We start from the raw sequence: 26628 nt of genomic DNA, 5'->3' as shown, positions 1-26628 counted from the left end.
AAATATATACTGTATTTGTACTGCGATTTTTGAAACTAATAATCGCCTATAAAACCATTGAAGCTGCTCTGCTACCGAATAATGCCCCCCTCCCCTCCCTAATTTTTACATACACAAATTGCCCCCGCCACGGCAAATGCTATACTAGTACTTTCCATGACAACACGCACAAAATGCCTACGTCACTGCAAGTGTTGCTGCGGACGTGACAAGCATATTTTACTAGTTCGACGGCATTCGTGGCGTCCTTGCTTTTGGTCGCAGGTTGCCTTCCGTCAAGATACCGTCAAGCTCCACTGACAGTCACACCTTTCTACTTTCCAAGGTATTCATCTCCCTAAGTCATTACCTACAAAGTTAGAGCATGTTACAAACGATCATGCATAATATTTTTGTTTTTGATCTGTTTTTGATCCGCAGTACTAGCGCCTCTATCTTGTTGTTCTCGATCAAGTCAATTATGAGACACCTGTGGCGTGGGACAAAATGTTTTGTTCTAATTTCAGCGACAACAATGTTGTTTCCCAGCTAGACATTGTGTCCTTGGGAAAAACACTTTACACTACTTTCCCCACCCTTCTTAGTTGTAAATAGGTACCTCGACTTCGGTTAGGGAGGCAAAAGGCGGTGGAAGGAGAGGGTTGGGCTCCGCCTTCCAGTTCCGTGCCCTTGATACATGTACAACCCAAATGTTGCCCCTGCGGCCTCAAAAAGGCTATGGGACCTTCTCACAACTGTCACATTGAAAATTAAGCCTTGTTCAAGTTCATTTTGGGGTGAAAGAGTATGTATCTATATTTCATTTCTACCAAAGGTGTCAATGAGAAAACGTGCATATGTTCGTGTGAACATCTGTTCTTCATGCCACAGTGCCACACCCAAGGCCTCAGCGCATTCATTGTGTCCATTGTAGCCTTACACAGGTGACAAAAATATACACATAACAAAGAGGGGAGTAACATAAACACGCACTGACCACTAGACTAAAAGGGCATGACCCTACAGGACCACTTCTGCCACCAATGTAACAATGAAAGAGAGTAACATAAACTGCTAAGCCTATGGGGCCATGACCTTCGAGGGCGAATCTGAGGGAAAAGGGGGAGAAATGTAACAGTGATCTACGTTCGATTACCGGGGTCGGTAGTTTATGTTACTCCCTTACTTAGCTTTCTTTGTTACACACATATCGGCTCCATCTCAAGTCCATGCGTACGACGATGCCGTAATTTTGATATAGGATAAAAAACGTAACACATTAGCAGCTTGCAAAGGCATTCCATTTTGTTACCTCTTTTTTACCTCTTGATAACTGGATAGCTGTCCTTGTAATTTGCATATGAACAGCCCCGACCTTAATTGCACTATTACTATGTTCACAACCGTGAGTAATTGTTAAGCCACACCCTATGACGTTACAGACCTCTGAACACATTTGATCGTCTGTCGCTGTTGCTGTACGACTTTGTATCTAATACATGTTGCCTAACATTCTCGAGACATAAAATTTGACGCTTTACCCCCTCGTTGTTGTTTCTTCAGAAATATATAGGGGGCGCTGTGAGACCAATCATGTGCTGCTGTCGGCTCCAATCCTGCTGCTGCTGCGCACTCCGCGAAGGGTCAATCGCTATTGGGATCATCGATATGGTAGATTCAAATTCTATATTTCTGTTTACGTCTAGATTATGGAGACCCGTTCAATCCACGCATAAAAAAAGAGATTATAAAGACATGAAAGAATACGAATTTTGCACACGCAATTTGACATCCCTGGCGTTTTGGTATTTGTCAATTTGTGTGATCCTTAGCTTTCACCTGTTATCTCTATTATGATTGAATGAAGGACAACAGAACGCACAATATGAACTAGAACCAGTGAAGATAATACTAGTAATCTGATAACACAAAAAATAAACGGTTTGAGCATGAAAATATACTCGAGCTCTGATATTAATGTTTTATCTAGAAAAAAACCTCCACAATACAAAGCTACAGTCTTCAATGTTGTACTCATCGCACTACTAACATTATGATATATGGCATTATTAAGTGCTGATTCATACTCTTTAACATGTTCTCATTACTTATCTTAAATGTAAACGCATAAAATTTCCACCTCACAGGTCCTGTCAGTGATAGGGATAGGCCTGCAAGTGTGGTCCATTGTGGCTACTGGCCAAGGAGGTAAAATGAAAGTTCTCCTTTCTTGGATAGCGTCCTTAATCTGAACTACCCTTCTGAACACTTCCATTCTTCAAAATCAGACGTTGTTTTTGAGACCAGTCAAAATAATAATTATTACAATTTGCATGAATTGTTGTAACCCTTTTATTATCTCCATGAAAAAAGGCTTTTTCATGGAGATACTGTTTTGCTTGCGTTTGGTGTTTGTGTGTATGTATGTGTCACCGGACGCTTAAAGTCACCATAACTGTAGAACCTGTACATGGATTGTAATGATTTTTGGTATGTGGGTGGGTGTTAGGAGGAGGAAGGTCAAGGTCGATTTTGGGCCCCCTGGCATGTGTGACTGGAACTGCAATGGCGTATTTGTTAAAATCTTCAATGTAGAAGAACTGAAGAGTGGATCGACAGATCGTCATGTTCTTTGGTACACAGGTAGGTTAGACCAAGTTGTACACACTTAAGTGCAAACTATGCAAATGAGACCGAATTTGCATAAGTAAGGAGGTAAATCGTTTGCATGGGTGTCGTCGGATGCTTAAAGTCAGCATAGCTGTAGAACGTGTAGATGGATTGTAATGATATTTGGTATGTGGGTATGCGATGGGAGGACAATGGTCAAGGTCGATTTTGGGCCCCCTGGTTTGTGTCCCTGGAACTGCAATGGCCTATTTGTAAAAATGTTCTAAAGGGGTATAACTGAAGAGAGGAACAACAGATTTTCATGTTATTTGGTACGCAGGTAGGTTGGACAGAGATGTACACACTGAAGTGCAAATCATGCGAAGTTAGTGTGTTTGCGTGTGTGTGCGCGTGTGTGTATGTTTGTGTCACCGTGTGTGTATGTATGTGTCACCGGACGCTTAAAATCAGCATAACTGAAGAACGTGTGGATGGATTGAAATGATATTTGGTATGTGGGTAGGTGCTGGGAGGAGAAAGGTCAAGGTCAATTTTGGGCCCCCTGGTATGTGTCACTGGAACTGCAATGGCGTGTTTGTAAATATTTTGCAAGGAGAATAACTGAAGAAAGGAGCGACAGATTTTCATGTTATTTGATATGCAGGTAGGTTGGACAGAGATGTACAAACTGAAGTGCTAATTATGCAAATTCATACTGAATTTGCATAAGTAATGAGGAATATCTACTCTATTGTGGGCTTTGAGGTCGCACCATCTGTTGGTCTCTTATCTAGGTCAGTAGCTATTTATAGCCACTTCTCCCCTTGCCCGCCAGTGTTGGTCATACCATTGAGCGATATAGAATGGGGGTAACTGGTTTAATAAAAAAACAAAGTTTCATGGAGATTTTGGGTCCTAAGACTCTTGTTTTCAATAAAATTCTGTATAGTAGATATGAGTCTTTTTATTTGTACTTTTCATGATTGGGATAATTTCTATCATTCAACGTTTCAGTGGCCGTCAACCCTTATACATATGGCAACATCTTTGTCTATGTCATCTCCATTGTGTTCTCCATCATGCTCATCTTCGGCGCTTTGAAGGTTAGTAATCCTATGACGTCATTGAAAGTGGAGAGGGGCAAAATGATGACGTCTCGAACTTTGTGTTAGTAAACCGACATTTTTTTTAAACATGTTATCAAATAATCACTATCGGGTGTGCAGAAGAAATGGTGTTTTGTGGTTGAAAACGTTTGCCGTTCCCAACAAGTTATATTTCCTTTTATTTGGCCTCATTGTCAGTCTTTTGTTAGTTTAACACTTGTTTGAGCCGGTTGAGATTGATAATCTGCCTAATACAATAGTGTATAATATGGAATGAGAATGGGCTTTTAAAATCATTGGATGAATTTCTAACGTCTAGACATTCTTTAATATATTTTCCTATGTATACCATGCAGGGGTTGTCACATGTCGACTTATACTTAGATTTGCTATTCAAGTCCATTGAGATAAATCCTGGTATATGATTACAAGATGGTAGCCTTTTATAAAACACAATTCGTGTGCTCTCTTGACTGACCATGACTTTCGATGTTGTACCCATCGTACTGTATGACAATGTTACAGAACAACGCTTGCCTGCTCCTGGCTTGGGTCATCTGGTCAAGCATCTGCCTGGCGCTGGACATCGCCCTTGTGGCGTGGATCTGTATTGGCACATTTGTTGTCATCGGCTTGACCGCAGGGTCAGGCTTAGGGGTGAGTACAACATACAGTAATCCCCAAGCAGATGTAGGGGGAGAAACCGTGACGTCACAGCATTGTTGTCCCTTCCTATTATAAGAATAGAACAGCCAGAAAATGGTACAATGTTCCTCCTAACATCTGCTTGGTAAGGGCTACACACACCAAATATCTTTAATGGGGTCTAATGGATTCGACAGAGCGGTCGTGTATACAAACACCTGTTGCCACTGTAATTTCAGCTCATACATAATTAATGTTGACAATTTGCTAGACGTTGAGAGAAGATAGTACCCGAAATTGGCCGGCTCTGTCTTGTTCTTGTCGTTGTTCATTATTCAAAGCAATATCAGAAAACATCAAGATGAACAAAGTGACACCCTAACTACATATATCTCGTGTGTCGTTGTGTATGTTGTTGTGTTAACCCTACAAAATGTTTTCACAGGCCGTCATTGCCATTGGACTTATTCCTGTCTACATCACGATCGCCATCCTCGTTGTGATCATTATTTTCTTGGTAAGTCTTCGAGAAAGAAGTAGTAAAAATAAGAAAACAACATTCTTTTAAGCAACAAAAGAATAAGCTTAAGATTGTTATACACATCAGAGTTTTACAAGGGTTCTATATATGACTATATGCGACTATATATGACTGTATACGACTCGAGATATGATTAAATGTGTTTCAGATCTACGGTCTTATGGTGGTCAACTCCTTCCGTCAAGAGATTATTGAGGGTGCGGCTGGCTACCCGGCTTCTTACCCGGTACGTGACACTTTCAAAACTTCTTGAAGTTTTATTCTCTCCAGTATAGCTAAGTCTTACCTCGTATGATCGTGTCTTGACCTCAAAGAGTAAACCATAGTACGTAAATATGATAATACAGTACCATAATTTAAGAACGATAGTTTTAACCTAAGAAAAATGCCTACGCCGTCGAACTCGCTGCCCGTGGAAAGTACAAATGAAACAAAACAGAGGAACAAGAAAACTTTTTTTTTACCATACAAAACATATTAAACCCGAATGCACAAGTGAGGCTTTTTCTTTGTGTGATTTTCTGGCATCAATAAATATACGTGTTCATTGGACAGTGTGGCTAATATGAACCGTACTGTCAACCGTCCAAATTCACGTCTACGCCACAAAAGTATGTCACAATCCTTACCATTCCATCCTTCCATTTCAGCTTCATTTGTTACAATAACCTTTCCTCCTTTACTTTTGCAGATGCAAGCCGTGTGAAAAAGAAAGGCGCCAGCTTCCTCGTGATTTTTGTCGCCATTGACAGAAAGAAGGAAGAGAAATCTATTTCACTCACTCATATCACCTATAGTAATTGCATGCAACTTACTATAATCAAACAAATAATCGGTGTACAAATAATAGTACCCCTTTTCAAGTATTAGCAAACGGTGTTAATGAATGTGAATCCTTCCTGACGTATGTCTCAATATGTATACAGCTAGTCGCGTGTTTTTCCTTATAATAATCAACAAGTGATTGTTGAACAAGAGGTTTATTACCTTACTAATATGTCGTGTGGCTTAACTTATGATAAATTGTACGCCAACTAGGCCAGTAAGCATGCAAGCTTTATATAGTAGTACCTACAGGGCCTACCCAACATTGAGCAAAAGTGTGGAAAATTCCACTTAGCGCATGTTAAATGAGATTAATGATTTGTTTACACGTAGTATTGACCTGATACACAATGAGTGCCTCAAACTGTGTAAAATCGAGAAGATGTGCTTGTATAATATACCATATATTCTTCTTTTAGTGCCCTCTAACTACTGGAGGGGGCCAGAGATTATTACTGGGTGGCTTTCAACCTAGCCCTTAAACCTTTTTGTCAGTGCCTGTACAGTATGGCACGGCAGCTGATTTCACATACGTGGAAAAGAAAATCTAAAGCAGTCTTTGTTTGCTAGGACTAACTTTGGGCAGGTTTAAGGTATTGATTAAAAGTTCTTGGAACAAAAACAATGTGACTTAAATCCAAGCGTACAGCTTCTTGTCGTAACATTTAGATGGTTATTCACTCTGCAGCAAAGTGCTAAGCCATGGAAAGCCTGGTTGGGGCTCACTCACCTTAAATCTCTCCTTCTCTGCTCCTTCTCTGATGGCTACTGTGCCCTAATACGCCGTCCACATCACAGAGTCCACATATATGGGTACATTAATTTTTGTCAAATCCTGTTGCAGGAAACTTAGATATACTGTATATATGCAATGCAACTATTGGAACCAATCATCACCTATATATGCAACCAAACAGGCTACAGTGCTGCCGAGTAACGTTACCCCCTCCCTACTTTTTACATACACAAAACGCCTCCGTCACGGAAAATGGTGTACTTTCTACAACACACGGAAAATGCATATGTCATTGAATGTGTTGATGCCTGGGGGAGGACGAGCATATCTAAGCAGTTCGACGGCATTCGTGGCGTCCTTGGCAAGTTTTGTCGCAGGCAGGGTTTGCCTACCAAGACACCGTGAAGCTCCACTGACAACGTTCTACTTTTCAAGGTATTTATTTCCCTACGTCATTGCCTACAAAACTTAGAGTGTGTTACAAACGATCAAGGATCATTTTTTTGCTCTGTGAATACGGTTGGTTAACGTTTAAGACCAAAGTACTGACGGATCTACCATGTTGCTCTAGCTCTAGGTCAATTATGAGACACCTGAGGCGAAATGTGTTGTTCTGATTTCAGCGACAATTGAATTGTTGTTTTCCGGGTAAACATTCAGTCCTTGGGAAAGGCGCTTTACACTACTTTACTCACACTTCATAGTTGTAAATGGGTACCTGACTTCGGTTGGGGAGGTAAAAGGCTGTGGAAGGAGGGGGTTGGGCTCCGCCTTCCAATACCGTTCTGTTGATATAATGGGTAAGAACCCACTGCCCCTACGGCCTCAAAAGTCTATGGGACCTTCTCGTTAGTGTCTCAGTGAATGGCAAGCCAGTTCACTTTGTAAACATGGAGTAAAAGGCGGTAAATACATTATGTCTACCTATACCAAAGTCGTCAATGAGACAACATGTTCGTGTGCAGATCTGGTCTACTTGCCACAGCACCACACCCTTTGCGCTTTCATTGTGTCCATCGCAGCTTGAGGCAAGTGGCAAAAATAGCACATATCGGCAGCTACATCTGGAGTTCATATACGTACGATGATGCCATAAGTTTGATATAAGAAAAAAAACGTTATGTATTAGAAACTTGCAAAAGGCATGTATATGTCCGTTGCCTCTTGAGTAACTGTCTTCGTATTTTGTCATTGTAATTTGCATATGAAGAGCTTCGTTTTGCCGACCTTAATTGCACTATTACTTTGTTCATAACCGTGAGTAATTGTTGAGCCACACCCTGCGGCGTTACAGACCTCTTAATACAGTAGATCGGTTGTCGCTGTACGACTTGCTTACCATTGATATCACATTCGACGTTTCACCCCCTCGTTGTTGATTCTTCAGAAATACATAGGGGGCGCTGTGAGACCAATCATGTGCTGCTGTCGGCTCCAATCCTGCTGCTGCTGCGCACTCCGCGAAGGGTCAATCGCTATTGGGATCATCGATATGGTAGATTCAAATTCCATATTTCTGTTTACGTCTAGGTTATGGGCTATGAAGACTCGCTCTATTCACACATGTAAAATAAGAGATTATCAAGAATGCGAATCTCGCACGTGAAATTTGACACTCCCGGCGTTTGGTACTTGTCAATTTGTGTGATCTTTTCTCCCATTATCTATATCATTTTTCAATGAAAGCCAACAGAATGTACAATATGAAATAGAACCAGTGAAGATGATAATCTGATAAAAAACACATGATTTTATCATAAAAATATACGCTGCTATTAATGTTTTATCTAAGAACATCTCCACAAAGATGCGGTAGTATACGTTACTGAACCTTTGTGATATGTCAATATCAAGTGCTGGTTCTTAATCTAATGTTGAACATGTGTTGCTACATATCTGAAATATGACCACATATAAAATTTCCACTTCACAGGTCCTGTCATTGATAGGGATAGGCATGCAAGTGTGGTCCATTGTGGCTACTGGCCAAGGAGGTAAAATGAAAGTTTTCCTTTCTAGGATAGCGTCATTAATATGAACTACCCTTCTGAACATTCCATTCTTTAAAATCAGGCGTTGTTTTTGAAACCAGTCAAAATAGTCACTCGTTATTATATCAATTTGCATCACTAGTACTTGCAACGCTAAATTATATGCAACAAAAATATTCATTGTTGAAATGTGGCATTTAGTTTTTCGAAGATAGATATGGGTGATGCGTGTCATTTTTATCATTCAACCTTTCAGCGACCGTCAACCCTTATACATACGGCAACATTGGTGTCTATGTCATCTCCATCGTGTTCTCCATCATGCTCATCTTCGGCGCTTTGAAGGTTAGTAATCTCATGACGTCATTGAAACGATTGAAAGTGGAGTAGGAAAAAATGATGACGATTCCAGTTCGCCGATATCATCTTTAGAACAGAAATCATTTCTCCTTCATAATCACATCAGCAGAACGAATAGTAGTTTTAAAAATATCTACCTTTGCCAGTAACACTTGTGTGGAATAGTTTTTGAATTATTTGTAGAAAACTGCATACGTTTCTTTCATCATCATCAATTGAAAAATATACAATGTCTTCATACTTCACTGGCCAACAACAGAGCGGCAATTCATACTTTCAGCAAGCCAAACACAGCTCCTGGGCTTCCTTTCATGAGTACTAAACAATTTTACAGAACAACGCTTGCCTGTGCCTTGCTTGGGTCATCTGGTCAAGTATCTGCTTGGCGCTGGACATCGCCCTTGTGGCGTGGATCTGTCTTGGCACATTTGTTCTCGTCGGCTTGACCGCAGGGTCAGGCTTAGGGGTGAGTACAACACACAGTAATCTTCAAGCAGATGTAGTGGGAGAACCGTGACGTCACAACGTTGTTGTCTCTTCCTATCATAAAAACAGAACAGCCAGAAAATGGTACGATTTTCCTAACATCTGCTTGGTAAGGGATGCACAGACCAAATATCTTTAATGGTAGATTAGACAAACACTTGCTGTCCCTTTCATTTCAGTTCATACATACAATTGTAATTAATGTAACAATTTGCCAGATCGACATTGGAAGAAGACATTTTGTAAAGAGTACCCGAAACTGTCTTGTTCTTGTTGCTGTTCTTAAATCTATTCGAAGCAATATCTAAATCAATGGAAAAATCAATATGAAAATGAGGAAAATGACACCCGAACTTAAATTTACATATACAGTACATTGCAAGTTGTTTTATGTTGTTATGTTAAAAAATGTTTTCACAGACCATCATTGCCATTGGACTTATTCCTGTCTACATCACGATCGCCATCCTCGTTGTGATCATTATTTTCTTGGTAAGTCTTCGAGAAAGAAGTATTTAAAAAACACAGCAGTCATTTTCAAGCAAAAGAATTAAACTAGTGGACCCAAACCTACACCACTTCTTCCTTACATCACCAGCTATCTGCTACCCAAAAACCAAGACCATAGCGCGTCCAGGACAAAAGATACAAAAACCTGAAGCTCTGCTGCAGTACCCAGGTCACATACAGGGGGCCCAAAACGCCCTTGACCCTTGTATTTTCAAGACCTATATACATGACAAATATCATCGTAATCCATCAAGAGTTTCTTGAGTTATACTGACTACAAAATCCGGAAACATACACACACACACACATACACACACACACACACACACACACACACACACACACACACACACACACACACACACGCCGAAAACTATACCTAAATTTCCATGTTAGTAACTAAGGGTACTAGTACCATACACTTTAGATGGGTTTTATATGCCGTTTACGATTCGAGAATATATTTTATTGTGTTTCAGATCTACGGCCTTATGGTCGTCAACTCCTTCCGTCAAGACATCAATGAGGGTGTCGCTGACTACCAGTCTTCTTACGCGGTACGTGACTTCAAGACTCCTTGAAGTTTAATTCTCTCCAACATAGCGTAGCCTTACCTCGTGTGGTTGTGTCTTGATTTCTAAGGATACTAGTAAACCCTAGTACGTAAATGATAAAACAGTACTACGATTTAAGAAGGACAGTTTTAACCTAAGAAACATGCCTGATCCATCGAACTCACTTCCCGTGGAAAATACAAATGAAACAAAAACGAGGAACAAGATCGTTAACTTTTTATTATAAAAGACATATCAAAGTTAAAGGGAATGTTTAAACCCGAGAGCAACAATGAGGCTTTGTCTGCGTTGGTTTTTCTGGTATCAAAAAGTAGACGTGTTCATTTGACGGTGTGGCTAATATGAACCTTTCTGTCAACCTTCTTCTGAAAGTCACGTCTACACTACAAAGGTATGTCACAATCCTTACTATTTCAGGTGAGACATATTCATTTGTTACAATAACCTTTCCGGCCTTTACTTTTGCAGATGCAAGCCGTTTAAGCAAGAAAGGCGCCAGCTGCAACTTCCTCATGATATTTGTCGTCATTGACAGAAAGAAGGAAGACAAGTCTATTTCACTCGCTCATATCACTAATGACAAATGCATGTAACTTGGTATAATCAGACAAATAATCGGTGTAGAAATAACAGTGTCCCTTTTCAGACGGTGTAAATGAACTCTTCCCCTCAATATGTAGACAGTCGCGTGCCTGTTTCCTTACAATAATCAATAAGTGATTGTTGAACAAGAGGTTACTGATATGTCGTGTGACTTTACTTATGATCCATTGAACGCCAGGACAGCAAGAATACAAGCTTTATATAGTAGTGCCTACAGGGCCTACCCAACATTGGCCATGTTGATTTGATTATAACGTTATGGATGACATCCACGTGCGCATCAATTTTCGTCCGTTTCCAACATCAACAAAGGTTTTGGGCCTTACTGAAAATCGTAAAAATCAGCTTCAAAATTAGAAAATAGTAAATACATGCTGCAAACTGCAAACAAATATTTCGGAACAGACACTAATGTCGTGGAATGCAAAAAGTCAATTCCAAAGTCAAAGAAGGAGTTTTGAAAAACAAAACTGAAGAACCTATATTTCGGTATACCATACTCTGTGTGTTAAGTTTTGTTTATCCTTCTTGACCACGTAGATTACATAAGGACGGCAACTCTTTTTTTGCCAAACTTTATTTTATTCGCTCGCTCGCATCAGTTTTGGGGTCCCCAGAGGATGGCATCCATATAATAAAATCAACATGGCCTTAGTTAGTGCGTGTTAAATTAGTTTAATGACTTCTGTACTTGTAGCATTAACCTGTTACACAAGTGATACCTAAAACTGTATACTAGTAACATTGAAAATATATGCTTGCTTTAAACTGAAAGAACATTTTACCACGAAAATAATACTATTATTCAATGTTATCATAACCATATTTATGCATGTATCAAATTAATCACGAGCATCTAACTTTCTCCAATTTTGTTCAAAATACAAATCGTTTGATTATTTGCTCACTTATATAATCTTCTATAAGCTAACTGCTTGGTATCAAATAGTAGCATGCACGAATAAACACGTCACCACTTTATAGGAAACGTTGTTATTTAATGGTTTTATTTCCTACATCTAAATGTAGTTCGTATTTCACTACGCTGGAGATATTTTTTCTAATAATGATTTCTATCGTTTACATGGCTGAGAGCTGGTCATCAGTACTAGCGTGTTCTGTGTGCAACAAAGGAGTAGAATGGTATCGTCCATAAGACAATTATACTAGTACATGTACCTGTTTGTTGTCTTACGGAAAATGCGGTGCAGTGTTTGCTTATATACTTTTTGGAAGAGTGTGGCTCAGAAGATGGGCCTTTTGAAAATGGACTGTAGTCACATGACACATTGACGGTAAAGAATGATGAAAATATTAAAAAAAGGTCGGGACCAGTTTACCCTCATTCTGCGAGCCACTCCCAACTTTTGTTTTGAAGAAGGGATTACCTTCTTTTGAGGCAGGCTTACATCAGATTAGGGGCGAACCATTAATACAAACGGTTCTTTTCTTTGTATTCAGTCTTGTTTCATGTATGTATAAACTTAATAAGCCTTTACATGCAATGGCGGAAAGAACAATAACTCAAGCGGGACAAATCTACGCACTCGAAGTGTATCCACTGATATCCCACTCCACAGTTGTTACTGGTTTGTCCCCTAAAGGGGTAGTTGTTTGGTGACCTGACACCTGAAGACGACCTGTAACGCATGAGAACCCGCCATTGTTCTCTCAAAACATTCGGGCACCTCAAAGTACTAGTACCCAGCATTTCAGTGAACCGTCCACAAACTTGTTTTGCTAAAACTTCTCCCTTAGCATTTGTCTCGCAATTTTTCTTGGGGGGGGGGGTGTAGAAGACCCAGGCTTGGTTTAAGATTTGAAGAAAATATTCAAGAGTTTGTTTTTCGTTGTTGAGACGATTTGGGCTCTCGAGGCAGTTGCGCAGTAATTCTTGTTCAACCACATTCCAAAGCCTGTCTACGCTTCAGTACCCACAGGTAAATAGACGCACATTCGCCACGCAGGATTCGTGCCTGGCTGTGTCGTTTTTAAAATACCAAGATACCGACCAACAATCATCAAATTCCAGCCCTTACATGGGGAAAGAACTTGACCTTTTGTACAACTAGCTGTATTTTCACTGTCAAGAAAGTAAAACGGCAGCCAACCATTCCGTTACAAGCTGCAGATACTGTTCTTTGTATGAAAACATCATGGGCTGAAATACATGGTATTGGACACGCACTCGCAATACAACCTGTCTAAAGGTTTCTTTTCTACTCATGTGTCGTTCTTAGCTTGGTTCATACAAAAGAAATCCTTGTGTTTATAGAAAACATTCTCACTCAGTGAATGAATTCAAATCGCCTGAAGCCATTCGTGCGGTGAGGTCATCTATGGTACAACCCAGCCGCCACTCCCTTTAGATTTACATACTGGATCGTCCCGTCAGCAGATTAAGCGTTCGTACCTGGAGAGACTACTTCGCACAACCGTCCGTGGACTTTCAAACCTCAGGTACGTACAAACGACGGTTTTTCTGGGCAAATTGTATACGTAGAGTTTGTGTGACGTTTTCTAGACGCGAACTGGCTAGGTGGAATGGTCCCAAACGATGTCTTAGACACTACACACCTGTGGTAAGGAACAATACCTGCGAGCTGTTTATCAACCGCCTAACCGTCAGTGTCCCGTCTCACGGGGTATTTGTCTGACGCTTCCCGTAAATCCGTGATTTGTTTAAGCATCGCATACTTGGTACAAATTCCGGTCTTGAACATGTAGATACGCTTTACGAGGCGTCCAAGATTGTGGGAGGGTAGTAGTAGCCTTCTACCTACGTCGTTTGATTTTCAGGTGTTGTTTTGCCCCCAGCAGTGTAATTCTGGGTGGAAACTTCCGGAGGTGTTTATATACACACACAGTTGCATTTATGCCTAATCTCTGGTCTTCTTTGAAAGCAAAACAACGATATATCTTCTTCCCATCGCCCAAATCTGAAGTATCTAATGACCGATTGTTGATTTTGAAGACATCAGGTATGGCGGGGGTTCGCTTTGCGTGTGTTCGTAGGTTCTCATGAATAAAACATGAGTTAATCGCGCACAGTACCTGGCTGTGTAAGGGGAGATCCATTAGATTCAGAAGGGTGTTAGGGACAACAAAATTCTCACAAAGCATAAAAGGACAGGAATTTACGTCTTATCGACGTACTCTTATATTTCTAACGACATTATATGTGGTGTTACCGCTATAGCCTTGGGTATCGGACTATGGCGTCTTTGATTTCACTTGATTTCACCAACCGTTTATAGACGTTTGCCCCGCGGGAGTACACGAGTGAATTGTTGCCAGTCTGACCCGGTCATGACTGGTTTCAGAAAAGCAAGGAATATTTAAGGCCTTGAAAATACACGTACCAACAAAAGGTGTCCACACAAATCTTATGTCAATCTGCGTGCAGCTGCGTACTGACCTTAGTTTGAAAGATGTTCTATCAAAATATTTCTTGTTGTTCTGAATGGAGTTTGAACTATAAACGCCAACACAAAAATTGGACTTACCCAAATTTTCGACTGAACAGCACCAGTCTTTGTCAAGGAATGAGCAATCCACTGCTTCTGTGACGTCACGTTATGCAGATGAGACACGTGACTCGGACAGCAGTGGATCATAGGTTGCAGAAAGTCTATGGCGCCCTCCGTCTCTGTTGAGGGATGGTTGTAATGCCCGGATGTAGATGGACTCCTTAATCCCTCTCGCAAAAAATTCCGATTCTGTGTCCAGAATCTTAACCTTGTCCAATGAAACCGAATGTCCAGGCGACTCTAAGTGAATGTGTTTTGAAACTTCAGAAGAGGTTGTGCTCGGACGCTTGTGTTCGTTGAAGCGGGTTTTCACGTGAGCGTTCAGTCTCTCCAATGTACGTTTCTTTACACTGGCCTCTAATGTTTTGACCTTGACAAGGAATGAAGTACACCACTCCGCACTTGTCCTCCCTAGGTGTTTTATCCTTAGGCGCTACTAGGGCATTTCGAAGTGTTTTTGTTGGCTTAAAACAGGTCTTTATGCCATGTGATGTGAAAATGCGTCTAAGTCCTTCAGACACCCCTTTCGTGTAGGGCAAAGTGACGAATCCCCTGTTGGTTCCCTTGTTGTTCCGGGTCTTGTTAGTACTGCTGGGCCGTTGGGGTTTGGGCGCAGTGGCTTTCTCAATAGCCCAAGTGGGATAACCGCACTTTTTCAAGGCACTTGTAATGTGAAGTTTCTCGTCTTCTTTGTCCTGTGGATCCGTGATAAGGGTTTCCGCCCTGTGAAAAAGGGTACGGACAACCCCGAGTTTATGGTCCAAGGGGTGGTTTGATTGGAAGTTTAAATACTGGTCCGTGTGCGTGGGTTTGCGGTAGATCTTAACTTGCAGTGACCCGTCTTCTTGTACTGTTGTTAAAGTGTCAAGGAACGCTAAAGATCTATTCTCTTCCTTCTCAAACGTGAACTTAATGTCACGTGAAAACCCGCTTCAACGAACACAAGCGTCCGAGCACAACCTCTTCTGAAGTTTCAAAACACATTCACTTAGAGTCGCCTGGACATTCGGTTTCATTGGACAAGGTTAAGATTCTGGACACAGAATCGGAATTTTTTGCGAGAGGGATTAAGGAGTCCATCTACATCCGGGCATTACAACCATCCCTCAACAGAGACGGAGGGCGCCATAGACTTTCTGCAACCTATGATCCACTGCTGTCCGAGTCACGTGTCTCATCTGCATAACGTGACGTCACAGAAGCAGTGGATTGCTCATTCCTTGACAAAGACTGGTGCTGTTCAGTCGAAAATTTGGGTAAGTCCAATTTTTGTGTTGGCGTTTATAGTTCAAACTCCATTCAGAATGACTTCTACCAACACAGATGAACTTTCAAGTGATTTCTTGTTGTTGTTATTGTATTGATTTTGCAGCTCGAGTGCGTAAGATGGCCGAGCACAGTATGCATAGAACTGAGGGTTTGGGTTCATGTGAAGATAGAAGCAAATTGAAAGCCAAACTGCACACTTAGGGCTGTACATACATTGCTCTTTTTCTGTTTTCAATGTTTCTGATTTTGCAGTGAAGCCGCTCGTTTTGTGTAGTGTGTGGGGGGGGGGGTGAAATGAATGTAGAAATTATCAAATATAATAACTTCCAGCATATATACATTCATCACTCGATGATGGTGGTGGTTGAACTCAAAGATGTTCATTTTTGGAAAATGAAAAAAAAAGTTGTCTGCTTTCAACCACCTGTTTACGATGTTTTCAGTATCCCGAGCTGCCGCTAGGAGGCGCTGTCAATCATGGAGGGCCGAACGATGTGCTGCGGTCTGTTCAGTCTTCGGACCGGGGCCTTCTGGGTAGCGATTGTCTACACGGTAAAAAAACTGATTCAAGAATATTTGCTTTTTGCAATTTTGTTGATAATAAAACCACTGGTTCTGTACGGATTAATGCGTTATCCATGTTGCAAAAATTCTCATCCTAAAAGAATGGCAAGTGTACAGATCGAACTTATGGTTGCAGGCTGTTTTTCTTGTTATCAATCCACATTAATTTTCATTATCACTCAGATCCTGACGCTCCTGAATCTGGCTTACTGGATGACTTACTTGATTCACCTCGGAGGTAAGAATATAACTTGTTTATATCTTATTGTACATGCCCCCCTCCCCATTGAAAAAACAACAACACTAAAGCGAAAAAAATATTATGTCTTCAAATTGCACGATTGATCATGAATAAATTTACCTTTCGTTGTAAGGCGAATATGTAAAGTTTCATGTACACTGTCCATGTGATAGTAATGATGTACTTTCCTTGTGCTTGATTATTTTTACGATATCAAAATTCATGAACTCCCCACCCCTCCCCAGCTGATGGTATGAGCGGTGTGGGCGTGGCGTTCACCATACTCGGTACCATCTTCTGTTTCCTGCTACTAGTTGGACTGTGCACAGTAAGTAATCTGTTAACATGTTACTAGTACATATGAACAAATTTCCAAACCCACCTCGTGGTCAGGAAATGCTAGATATTAAACTTGGGCTGACTACACATTGTACTTTATGCCTCCGCCAGTATGTTACTCTTACCACGCTACTCACACACGCTAAATGCCTATCTATTAGATGGTATCGTCGGAAGACGTCGTTTCTTCTAGAAGACGGTATTAATTTTTTGTTTTGTTTTTAAATGAAATAAATATATGTATATGTAATACTGGCCATAGTGGAAATCAGCTGGCATCGCTGTTTGGGCCACCAGGCGTCTCAAGATGAAATAGATAAATAGATAAATAGAACAGTATTGATACCATAATCTCCAAACAGATCTATCGGTAGCAAGGCAGTATCAAAAGTGATACTCGTTGGCCCTTTTGATACTGCCTTGCCATCGACGGATCTGCTTGGAGATTACTGACACCAGTACATGTAGTATAACCCCTATCACCCTCCCTAGCTTTGAAGTGAATTTTCAGTTTGATAAACGTCTATGTCTTCTCCCTCAACAGTATAAGTCCGGCCTGTGTATGGCTTGGGTCGGCGTGTCTGGGGTCTACCTCCTGGCGGATTTCGTGGTCTCCATTTTGCTGACATACTTCGTGGTCTGGTGGCCATTTTGGTATGAGGTACGGGCGTTTTTCTTTTGTACGTATCTGGCTCTAGGATGTCTGTAGGCAACATTGAAGATCGTAGTGCTATTTTGATCAAGACATTTATCAGTCAGAACGCAAGGTTATAGTTACAGTAAGATCATTGAATTATATTGTATTGCAGGGTGAAAATTACTAATCAAGCTTTCCTTCTCTTTGCACGTAGCTTGAATATACGAAAAAATGATATGTACACCATTACTCTACTCGTATGTACACAATGATGCTAAGGATATCTAACCAGGCCTTCCTACAGGGGTAAGGGATCGTAGAATTCGACAAAGAAGGGAATTAATTGGCAAGGAGAGCCAGTCCACAGGAAGGTTTACAATTCCCCCTCGGAACTGCACCTGCAAATGAAACTTTATAGTGGCCAAACCTCCCTGGTAAATATTCATTCTCCCTGCTAGTCTGGTAGAGACTAATCCAACATGTGAAGGGAAACAATTTGTTGTATTTATAAAAACACGTTTGTTTGATTTTACAGAAAGGGATCGAGCAGGTGTTCCCCGGCCCCATCTACGACCTGCAGCGCTGGATGTACCTGTGCCCCAAATGGCTCATCCTGTTTCTCTCCGTGGTCTTCCTGGTGAGTGTCGTACTTCAGGCCCCCATTCCACTAGATAGACGGCGATCGCGCTGCGCTCTCGCTGCGACCTAAATTTGTTTTGTGTAGCCCTTGATTTCATAATTGGAATATCATGCAAAATGTAAAAATATGACTGAAAAAAAACCCCAGCAAAACACACAAAGCGTAAAAAATTTCATTTTTGTCTATGAGCTTCTTTGAGCTCTCTGTAAAGTTTTAGGTTGCAGACAGCGCGCGGCGAGAGTGGAATGGGAATATAACAGAAATGGAAGGAATGTGTCTAGTTTAGCTACGAGCTACGTTGTGTATGCATGCAGACAGTGTAGAGTACATCATCATTGCTATAATAGAAATCACTATTCCTCCAAGCATCTATCCATCAACACGTAATGTATAATAAATGTACTGATAATGTACTAAACCCTTTCCATGTTTTACAGATCTATGGCGCAATTGTGATCACATCTCACGGCAAGGAAATGAACACCAAGTCGTACAAGCCCAGGGGTAATTCACACGCTTGAAGGGGAGGTGAGTACAGCAGGGGTGATTCACTTGTAAGAGGGGAGGGGTAAGTTAAAGCCATACGATACTGTAAAGAAACGTAAGATTAAGATAAGACATTCTTTTACAGAATCCCTTTGTAATTATAATGAGTTAAGAATTTTATGAATTTCGATTGATTTTTCAAGAAATGTTGGTGTAAGCCACTGTTTTAAGCGGAATGATATTAATATGTTTCATATATGAATGTCACAGGAATGTACATCATAAATCCCAGCTATTGTGTAATTTTTCTTTAGACTAACAGATATTTCAATTTTGTTTCAGTTCTGACAACAGACAACACATACCAACCTAGAAGCCTAGACATAGCCTCGTGTAAACAACGACAGCGATCAAACATATCCCTACTAACATACAAATGCACTGTTAACAAGTTGATTCTACAGCCACAAAACGAAGCTTTTCAAGTCATTTGAAGTTGAAAATCAAAATTCGATTCTAAAATTCACCTTCATTAAGGGTTACAAGAATATTCCTCAAAAGTCACCTTTATTAAGGACATATAGAACATTTAAAATAAGAGAAGCAGGGGTTACTCACACTGCGTCTCATTTACAAAAAAGTCGGCATTGCAGTTTATCAAAATGTACAGGTAGCATTTTGGTCTGAATACTTGATTAACAAAGATCTATTTTCAAAGACAAAGGTTCGTAAGAATTGAAAGTAGTAACAACTGTACATATTCAAGATCTTAGTCATAAAGATGAAATGCATTGCTTTGCAAATTCTGCAGTACTAGTGTACTTAGTGTTCAGTACTTTTTTTATATATATTTCGGAAAACACTTTTCATACTTTTGTACATGCCTTATCGGTTTCTAGTCGAGCTAGAGAGGCACTAGGTGACAGAGTATTTTGATGAATACGTATTAAAGTTGTCTCAATTAGCATTACTATTACATGATTTAGATTTTAGTTCTGTAGTGTGCTTCAAGCCTGCTTACTTTTTGTTCTTTCTTATCAAAACTATTTGGTGATCCAATTCATATGTTTCGCAAGAAATAAATCCTGACCATTTACACAGCGACATGAGTGCTTTTATTTTCTTTCTTTTTTAATTCCTCTTGCATTTAGATATCTCAGATATCTAACAAAAAACAATGTTTTACTCTTGAAAACACGGAAGGAAAGTATAAAAAATTAAATAATCATAGTCTAAAAGTGTCCTTCAAACATTTGTCTCACTGCCTATTTCTTACAACTACAGTATCTAGAAGTCACCATAGGCCAACATAATACTAAAGTCCATGTATGGCGGGACATACACGTCAACTTTTCCAATTTTCCATCAATACTACGTTATGAAACTGTAACGATGACGTCACTGCTCTCGTTCCCCATCCTGTCCACGGCTCTTAGCAGATACGTGGCGGCGTCGACTTTAACAGACGTTGTGTTGTAACCGAGGACGTGCACTACAGATAAAAAAGGGAAAATGCATTCAAATAATTCTTGAAACTGATTAACACTAGCATTCACTCTGTATAGTTATTGCTACACCTTTGTGTATGGTGAAATCAAACGCTTCCAAAGCTGACTCCAAAACTCTTCAAGAGGCCTAGGGCCACTTTGATACAAAATATTTTTTCGAAGAAAAAGATAAAGAAGCACACTGTTTAGCTACAACTAAAGAATTCTATCCAGAACAATTTTCAAGCTCCGCACACTGCCCAAACCTGTTTCGAACCTTAGCTTAATCAGATCTTTGCTATCGTTGAATTTGACAAACACCCCAAGTTGTAGTACAATAGTTTCCATACCTAATTCCCAGATATTGTCCTGATTCTGTCGGTAAAGTGCCCAGGTTCGCACGACTCCGGACTGGTCCATGTTCCATGTGATTTCTCTTTCGCCTGCCTGTTGATGGAATTATGTGACATTTCACACTGCATTTTCGTCATTAGTGTGTACTTAGCAAATGCAATTCCAGTTTACCTGATTATTCTCAATCGGCCGCTAAAAGTCAATTAATTCTTTTGTATTATAAGAATCATAACAGCTGGAGTTAAAGGGATATTTTGTGTAATCCGTACCTTAACGCCAGTAGGAGGGTCTGGAGCCTGAGTGTCTAGCCACGTCATGACTGGTGGAATGGCGGGCCGGTTGTACACGTCGGATTTAAAGATATCAACCACTCCTGAAATAACCGCAGTATGTTCAGATGTTTCAAGCAACTGTTTTCACAGTAGGAAAGCTACAATACACATTTCAGAGTGGAACAAGCATCTAAAGCACAGGATTACAACGAAGAGAGGGTAGGCATTTTCTTAGCATGCTGAGTTTTACAGCCATACCTGTCCTTGGTGCTGAAGACGCTTCCCACGACATTGCTGTACTAAAGCTAGGCCGTACAGGCAGCCATTACAAAAATCGCAATGATAGAAGAACGGACACAGTTTGGTACACGCCAGTTGCCTCAACGTGATAGATTAAAGTGCTAAATTATGCAATAATGGTGAAAGTAGAAGAGTACAAACCTGAAATATTGTCTCTAAATGGCTTCATGCTGAACATGATGTTTCCCAGCGACAACCGATCCGAACGATCTCGCGAGATTTTAACTTGGTTTACGAGTTCTGACACTGGCCAACCATCGGTGAAGATTCTGCTGAGGTAATTTCCGGTGTAGATGTGACGTTGCAAGGGATTCTGGTCCAGCCACCAGTCCAACAGGGCGGGGTAGCTCTGCTGGGGAGGGTCTATCATCCAGTAGAGCTGAGGGGCGAGGTAGTCTACCCACCCCTGCTCCAGCCATAACTTGGGATCGGCGTACAAGCTGTCGTACTGACTGAAGCCTACAGGTGTGGATAGCAATGAAAACTTTGTAAGTCTGTGCCATACATATGTTTTCAGTTATCAATATACACTGTAGCCTTCATCAGTCAAGCTCTGTCTGCGAAGACATTAATTGATGGCAGAAGAAACGTTATTTGAATGTCGAATTCAGGCCGTCCTTAAACTAACTGCTTCAGATTCAAATGACATGGTTGTAAAAATGTGTACATGTAACTCTTCTGTCATATTTTCCGTGCCATGAAGTTTCACTTATTTTTCCAGTAATCCATGGAGTCTACTAGAGATTCATTTGTAATTGTATCTCATTGATAAGTCTTTAACAAGTTAGAGCGTGTTTGTCATTTTGCTAGTCACAAATACCTTCAATCCCCTCTGGATGGCCGGGTTTCCAAATACCGAATGGTGAGACGCCAAACTTGACATACGGTTTTTCCGCATGGATACCCTCATAGAGCCGCTTGAGTAGTTTGTTGACGTTGTCTCGTCTCCAGTCAGACTTAGACATGGTTCCTCCTGTGGACTGAGGAATGACCGTGCTTTAGTTAATTTCTTTTGATGAATCTTCCACACCAATGCAAGATAGTGATGTACAAATTGTCGATAGTCCGACTACTAACAACATACAAGCATGACCAAGAAGACCACTCAGGGGACCAATGACATGTGGTCTTTGTGGAGAGGTAGTCACAATAGACAGGATTCTTAATCCTTGTGTCAATGGGAATAATCATCTAAGTGACCGCCAAAAAGTGGCCACATTGGCCATGTGGTCTTTATGTAGATGTGGTCATTTGTACATGTTTAATTGTAGATCTACGCAAACTATGAGCATGCATAACTAACTACATTCAACAGTACCTGATAAGCTTGGAACGTGGCAGTGTCAGGGAAGTCGACACCACCGGCGGGGTAGGGATAGAAGTAGTCATCAAAGTGGATGGCGTCTACGTCATAACGTCTGACGACGTCGATGATGACGTCATAGGTGTGGTTCTGGACGTCTGCTGCTCCCGGGTCCATCCAGACGTAACCGTCGTACACGTAGGCGTACTGGGGGAACCGCCTGGCCATGTTGGTTTCAGTTAGGGAATAGTTCGCTAATTTGTGACGAGCCCTGAAAGTTCGGGACAGAAATATAAAGACCATAATCCATAAGTAGGCGTTGTGTGCGCATCATATGGCTCTAAAAATCAAAACTTTCAGTAATATTCAGACTCAGAATTTGATGTAACCGTTAGTAGTAATCTTGATTGTTAGTAGTATATCAAAAAAGTTAAGCTACTTTTGTCAATCGCATTTTAAGCATTATTGTGCGTGTTGAAAGGAGCACGTGTAATTTTGAAATGCAAAAAACGTATTATGTACTATTTAGACCTCACCGATAGGGATTGAACCACGCATGTAGCTGGAGCCCTCTTTTATGGCACTCTGTTGTAGCGAACTGCAGCGGATCATAGTATGGTGACGGAGGAGCCCCCTGCCGACCGGTAAGATAATAGCTCCACGGCTCCAGCTGGGAGTCGTAGAATGCGTCTCCCGTCGGCCGAATCTACAAACATTTTTTTTATGAAACGATATAAACACTGATCCAAAACAATTTACAGGATTTAGGGATTTACTAATTGATAACGCCTCACATTCTAACCACGGCGTCGGTCCACCATCTTTATTTCAAGAAAACTTTATTTTCGAAAGATTCTATTAAGTCATATCATACCGTACGTTTCCAAACTTTCATAATTAATGAAACAATTATTGTACACATATACCCACTTTATGTTCCATTTTTGTTTTGTTATTGATAGTAAGTCTTACTTTTGAAACCTGCCATTGTGCTCACATCAAGCCCCCCTCCCACCCCATCATCAACAGGAGGGATTTCAACGCTACAGCTGGATTCAAGTTCAGTTTTGCTACTATTATTTTCCAAACTTTTTCCATGATTATTTCACCGGACTACTGGGGCATTGTTCGTGACCCAAAGTTCCTTTTGACCACGTACCATCTACCTGACTAAGGGTTAAATAGTAGACGGTCAACGGCCTCGACAAAGGGCGGACGAACTGCACCCGGCTCTTCGTGTCGGTGAGGGTGTTCCAGAATTTGCATTGCATACTGCTTCGGCCAACGAATGCGGCCATCCAGCTTGGACAGGACGTCGGATATGTTCTGCCTCCTGCCTGCTGATGGATGGTGGAGAGAGTGGTGGCAGTCCTAAGGCAAGCTGTCATTACTATACCCTGCCTTCTTGTTCACGTCAAGGGCTCAACTCAAGAACAGTGTTTAAAAAATTCAACATTGCATGCTGAGTCCATCGACGCTGGACCGATCGTCCGCCGGGATGAAAAGGAGAAGAAGATACCCACTGGGTTAAGTACATGTCACAACAAAAGAATAGTATACAAATACATCTATACATAATACTACAAGAATAATAAACTACATGGATTCGACTTCTCCTCGCTTCTTTGTAATGGTGAAAATGTAAGAGCAAATACTGTAAATGCAGAAATGTTCACAGTGGTTTTATGTTCGCGGTTTTTGCGGTGAACTTTCAGCACGAACTTTTAAGTTTACTTTTAAGTTAACTTTTAACTTTTACGTTTCGCGGTGGCTTCAAAAAGCCACCGCGAAACGTTTTGCTCACCTACGACTGTAGCGCTACTATTGTTTCAAACGCGAACTTAAAACCCCCGCGAACGCTCCGTTTTCTCCCTACCGCGAAATAAAAACCACGCGAATGTAAATACATTTACAGTATGTTTATAACCCACCTGAAAGACAAGGGCGTTCAAGTTCAGCTCCACCATACGATCCAAGATGGCGATCAGTTCTCCCTTCTGTTGTTCGGCGGACAGGGACGTGTTGGAAGGCCAGTCTATGTTCTCCACTGTTGCCACCCAAACTCCACGGAACTCTCGGGAGCGGGGGTCCACCTTTGGTACATCTGTGTATGCACCTTCTTTTGGAGAAATATGGGGAAAAATCTTTAAATTTCGAAAGGCTGACATCATCTTCAGATTTATTCAAAATATATTGTTCATTCTGTGCAAATCGTACGACTTTTCTTACTCCGTATCTGGAACAAATACAGAAACATTTTACTTTTGACTTTTCAAGCACAATTGTACAGTGCCCCAACAAAGAGACGCCTTAAACATGATAAGACCTTCGTCTGAAAGGGTCTGACGTGTCCTTTAAGGCGTCCTTCATATCGTTATCTTGATATTATACAATCAATATGTTCTGAACTGTTCCTGTCAAAGTTCAACAGAGACTGTAAATATTGACGACAACCACCGATAACATGTGTCGTGAACTTAGAAAGATTGTAAATTTACACCTCCATCAAATACATATTGAAAGCCACAGAGAGAGGTCTCCTTGTGAGTTGATGCTCATACTGCCTAGCTTAGCAACGTATTAGAACATGCATGCAAGCAAGGTATTTTCTTAACGCATGTTGCTTTTCACTGTTTTTCTTAAGACCTTTTGCATGCTATCCCTTCAGAATGCTTCAGGACGAAGGAAGAGAAAAAAGAAGTAGAAATAAATGATTCAGGCCCATATTCACACTTCTAGTGACTCACCGGTAACAAATACCACGGTCACGACGAGTACAGTGGACGCCAGGAGCCCCATGATAGCACCGAGGACCATGTAGCGCCGGTTTAGCTGAGTCCTCGTTGCATGTTCAGTCGACGATTGCGCTGCCTCCATACCTTACAGTCAGTTAAAATGCCCGCTCAAATACGAGGAAACAATGCGAGAAATTATCTATCAGATTTTCGTTGCAACACCGGTACCGAATCAAGATATATGTGCCGGTCAACATTGCATGTTATAGGAGGCCTACAAGAGCCCAGGGGGCACCTGTTTGACTCGATCACGTGATGTGGACCTGGCCGGTTTGACATTTGAACGTACGGTTAACCGGGTAAAGATAGTGCGGCGGGAGCCAAGCCTGCCGCGACCGGCTCGGTTAGTCAACAACATTCTTAGGTATCCTGGTAAGGCGAGGGCGTACGGACCGCCTACGACTGGCTGCGTCGGGGACAAGATGGCGTCTGTTGGACTTAGATAAGGACAATGGCGCCAAGGTTACTTTAATTTTCAGTGCAAACAGTTACAGCATTTTTCTTAGCAAGTAGCATGTACAATTCGTTATATTCGAACCTTTATCCCGTACAAAAATCTCAAATCAAAATGTCACATTTACGCAAACAACGTATAATGATATTTGCTGGTATAGGAACAATACGTGCTTATGTTATGGCTTTTTCACTTCGTTTTTAGTTGCTATAAAGATTATATAAAACATAAATTCTGTAGTAGGATTCCATGAAAGATTATACCCGGCCACTTGATACTTATAGAATAACCCAAAAGTAAACAAAGGCCTGTTTACTGCATTATTACCCTGCTAACATCTGAAAAAGTAATCAGTGAAGCGTATTTTGGGGTCCCAATCTAACGTAACATGACCAATTTACGTCCGATTTATTCAAAACGTATTTATCTTAAAACCGCACGGACAGAGCCAAATTTTAAACCCATGGTCAATAATATCAGCTCTTCTTAAAAGAAAATGCATGGTCTGTAAGTTTTTCTCCGCCTATTTAACGCCGTGCGAGCATGTAGTTTTACTGAGGTTAATGATGAAGAGTTGTGCTAGGGTAACCCATTATCGTCCACCTCGGTCTTTTCCCTTCTAACGCTATGCTTGAAGAACATAGACCAGAAAAAATGCACAGTAACTGTCCAAAGTAGTCTGCAGACAAATGATAATAAAATCACTATGTCTGTCCGGCCACTTGCTTAACGCGATGGAAAAAAAACAATGTTTATCTGTAAATTCCCCCCCCCCCACATGCGCGGCACGTGGCGTTCACGTGATAAACGCATGGCCATTATGTTTTGCTGTGCAAAAATCAAAGAGATGGCTAAGGATCATACTTATGATGTTCTTTATTGCTCATGAGAACAGGCTTTGGCATAATACACTGCGTCATGTGGACATGAGCCAAACCGGACGTAAATAGGTTCTGCACGTAAATAGGTCATGTTACGTTACATGTAATG

The 26628-nt window shown here is 41.0% G+C and overlaps 3 protein-coding genes across 6 annotated transcripts; 2 read left to right on the top strand and 1 right to left on the bottom strand.

Moving 5' to 3' along the window:
• Positions 1-175: 175 nt before the first annotated feature.
• On the top strand, positions 176-11948 carry LOC136443367 (uncharacterized). 3 transcript variants are annotated; one of them, XM_066440585.1, is made up of 8 exons: positions 176-325; positions 7830-7937; positions 8376-8436; positions 8690-8778; positions 9128-9259; positions 9700-9771; positions 10269-10346; positions 10833-11948. In XM_066440585.1, exons 2-8 carry the CDS (start codon positions 7860-7862, stop codon positions 10845-10847), a joined length of 525 nt encoding a protein of 174 aa, XP_066296682.1. In that variant the 5' UTR covers positions 176-325; positions 7830-7859; the 3' UTR covers positions 10848-11948. The 3 variants fall into 3 exon arrangements, with proteins under 3 accessions (XP_066296682.1, XP_066296683.1, XP_066296681.1); XM_066440586.1 differs by lacking the exons at positions 7830-7937; positions 8376-8436; positions 8690-8778; ... (2 more) ...; positions 10269-10346; positions 10833-11948 and adding exons at positions 1543-1650; positions 2127-2187; positions 3604-3692; ... (2 more) ...; positions 5030-5107; positions 5573-6342 and having other exon boundaries at positions 177-325; XM_066440584.1 differs by lacking the exon at positions 176-325 and adding an exon at positions 6778-6877.
• A 1313-nt stretch (positions 11949-13261) lies between these two features.
• On the top strand, positions 13262-19777 carry LOC136443070 (uncharacterized). Of its 2 annotated transcripts, none has more exons than XM_066440136.1 (8): positions 13262-13427; positions 16210-16318; positions 16514-16568; positions 16817-16899; positions 17455-17571; positions 18083-18184; positions 18625-18715; positions 19028-19777. In XM_066440136.1, the coding sequence occupies exons 2-7, from the start codon at positions 16244-16246 to the stop codon at positions 18706-18708; spliced, it is 516 nt and encodes a 171-aa protein (XP_066296233.1). In that variant the 5' UTR covers positions 13262-13427; positions 16210-16243; the 3' UTR covers positions 18709-18715; positions 19028-19777. The 2 variants fall into 2 exon arrangements, with proteins under 2 accessions (XP_066296233.1, XP_066296232.1); XM_066440135.1 differs by having other exon boundaries at positions 13264-13427; positions 19016-19777.
• Positions 19364-25364, bottom strand: LOC136443069 (glycosyl hydrolase YngK-like). Its single transcript, XM_066440134.1, has 9 exons — positions 25137-25364; positions 24321-24508; positions 22926-23095; positions 22405-22660; positions 21907-22066; positions 21228-21545; positions 20784-20887; positions 20511-20607; positions 19364-20165 (listed from the first exon to the last, which is right to left on the bottom strand). The coding sequence occupies exons 1-9, from the start codon at positions 25264-25266 to the stop codon at positions 20050-20052; spliced, it is 1539 nt and encodes a 512-aa protein (XP_066296231.1). The 5' UTR covers positions 25267-25364; the 3' UTR covers positions 19364-20049.
• Between the last annotated feature and the right edge of the window lie 1264 nt (positions 25365-26628).

The sequence above is a fragment of the Branchiostoma lanceolatum genome, chromosome 10 (genome assembly GCF_035083965.1).
Source record: "Branchiostoma lanceolatum isolate klBraLanc5 chromosome 10, klBraLanc5.hap2, whole genome shotgun sequence".
NCBI classification, from domain to species: domain Eukaryota; kingdom Metazoa; phylum Chordata; class Leptocardii; order Amphioxiformes; family Branchiostomatidae; genus Branchiostoma; species Branchiostoma lanceolatum.
The sequence above is the reverse complement of the archived record's forward strand: the minus strand, read 5'-3'. Positions and strand labels throughout refer to the sequence as shown.

Bases quoted from the DNA above. Each gene is read 5' to 3' on its own strand.
- LOC136443367 (XM_066440585.1), top strand. From the start codon at position 7,860: ATGTGCTGCTGTCGGCTCCAATCCTGCTGCTGCTGCGCACTCCGCGAA. The intron at 7,938-8,375 runs GTAGATTCAAAT...TCCACTTCACAG, and splicing joins CTATTGGGATCATCGATATG to GTCCTGTCATTGATAGGGAT. The intron at 8,437-8,689 runs GTAAAATGAAAG...TCAACCTTTCAG, and splicing joins TGTGGCTACTGGCCAAGGAG to CGACCGTCAACCCTTATACA.
- LOC136443070 (XM_066440136.1), top strand. From the start codon at position 16,244: ATGGAGGGCCGAACGATGTGCTGCGGTCTGTTCAGTCTTCGGACCGGG. The intron at 16,900-17,454 runs GTAAGTAATCTG...CTCCCTCAACAG, and splicing joins TACTAGTTGGACTGTGCACA to TATAAGTCCGGCCTGTGTAT. The intron at 18,185-18,624 runs GTGAGTGTCGTA...CATGTTTTACAG, and splicing joins TTCTCTCCGTGGTCTTCCTG to ATCTATGGCGCAATTGTGAT.
- LOC136443069 (XM_066440134.1), bottom strand. From the start codon at position 25,266: ATGGAGGCAGCGCAATCGTCGACTGAACATGCAACGAGGACTCAGCTA. The intron at 23,096-24,320 runs GTGGGTTATAAA...AAATGTTTGTAG, and splicing joins TGAACGCCCTTGTCTTTCAG to ATTCGGCCGACGGGAGACGC. The intron at 22,067-22,404 runs GTACTGTTGAAT...GTCATTCCTCAG, and splicing joins CCACGTTCCAAGCTTATCAG to TCCACAGGAGGAACCATGTC.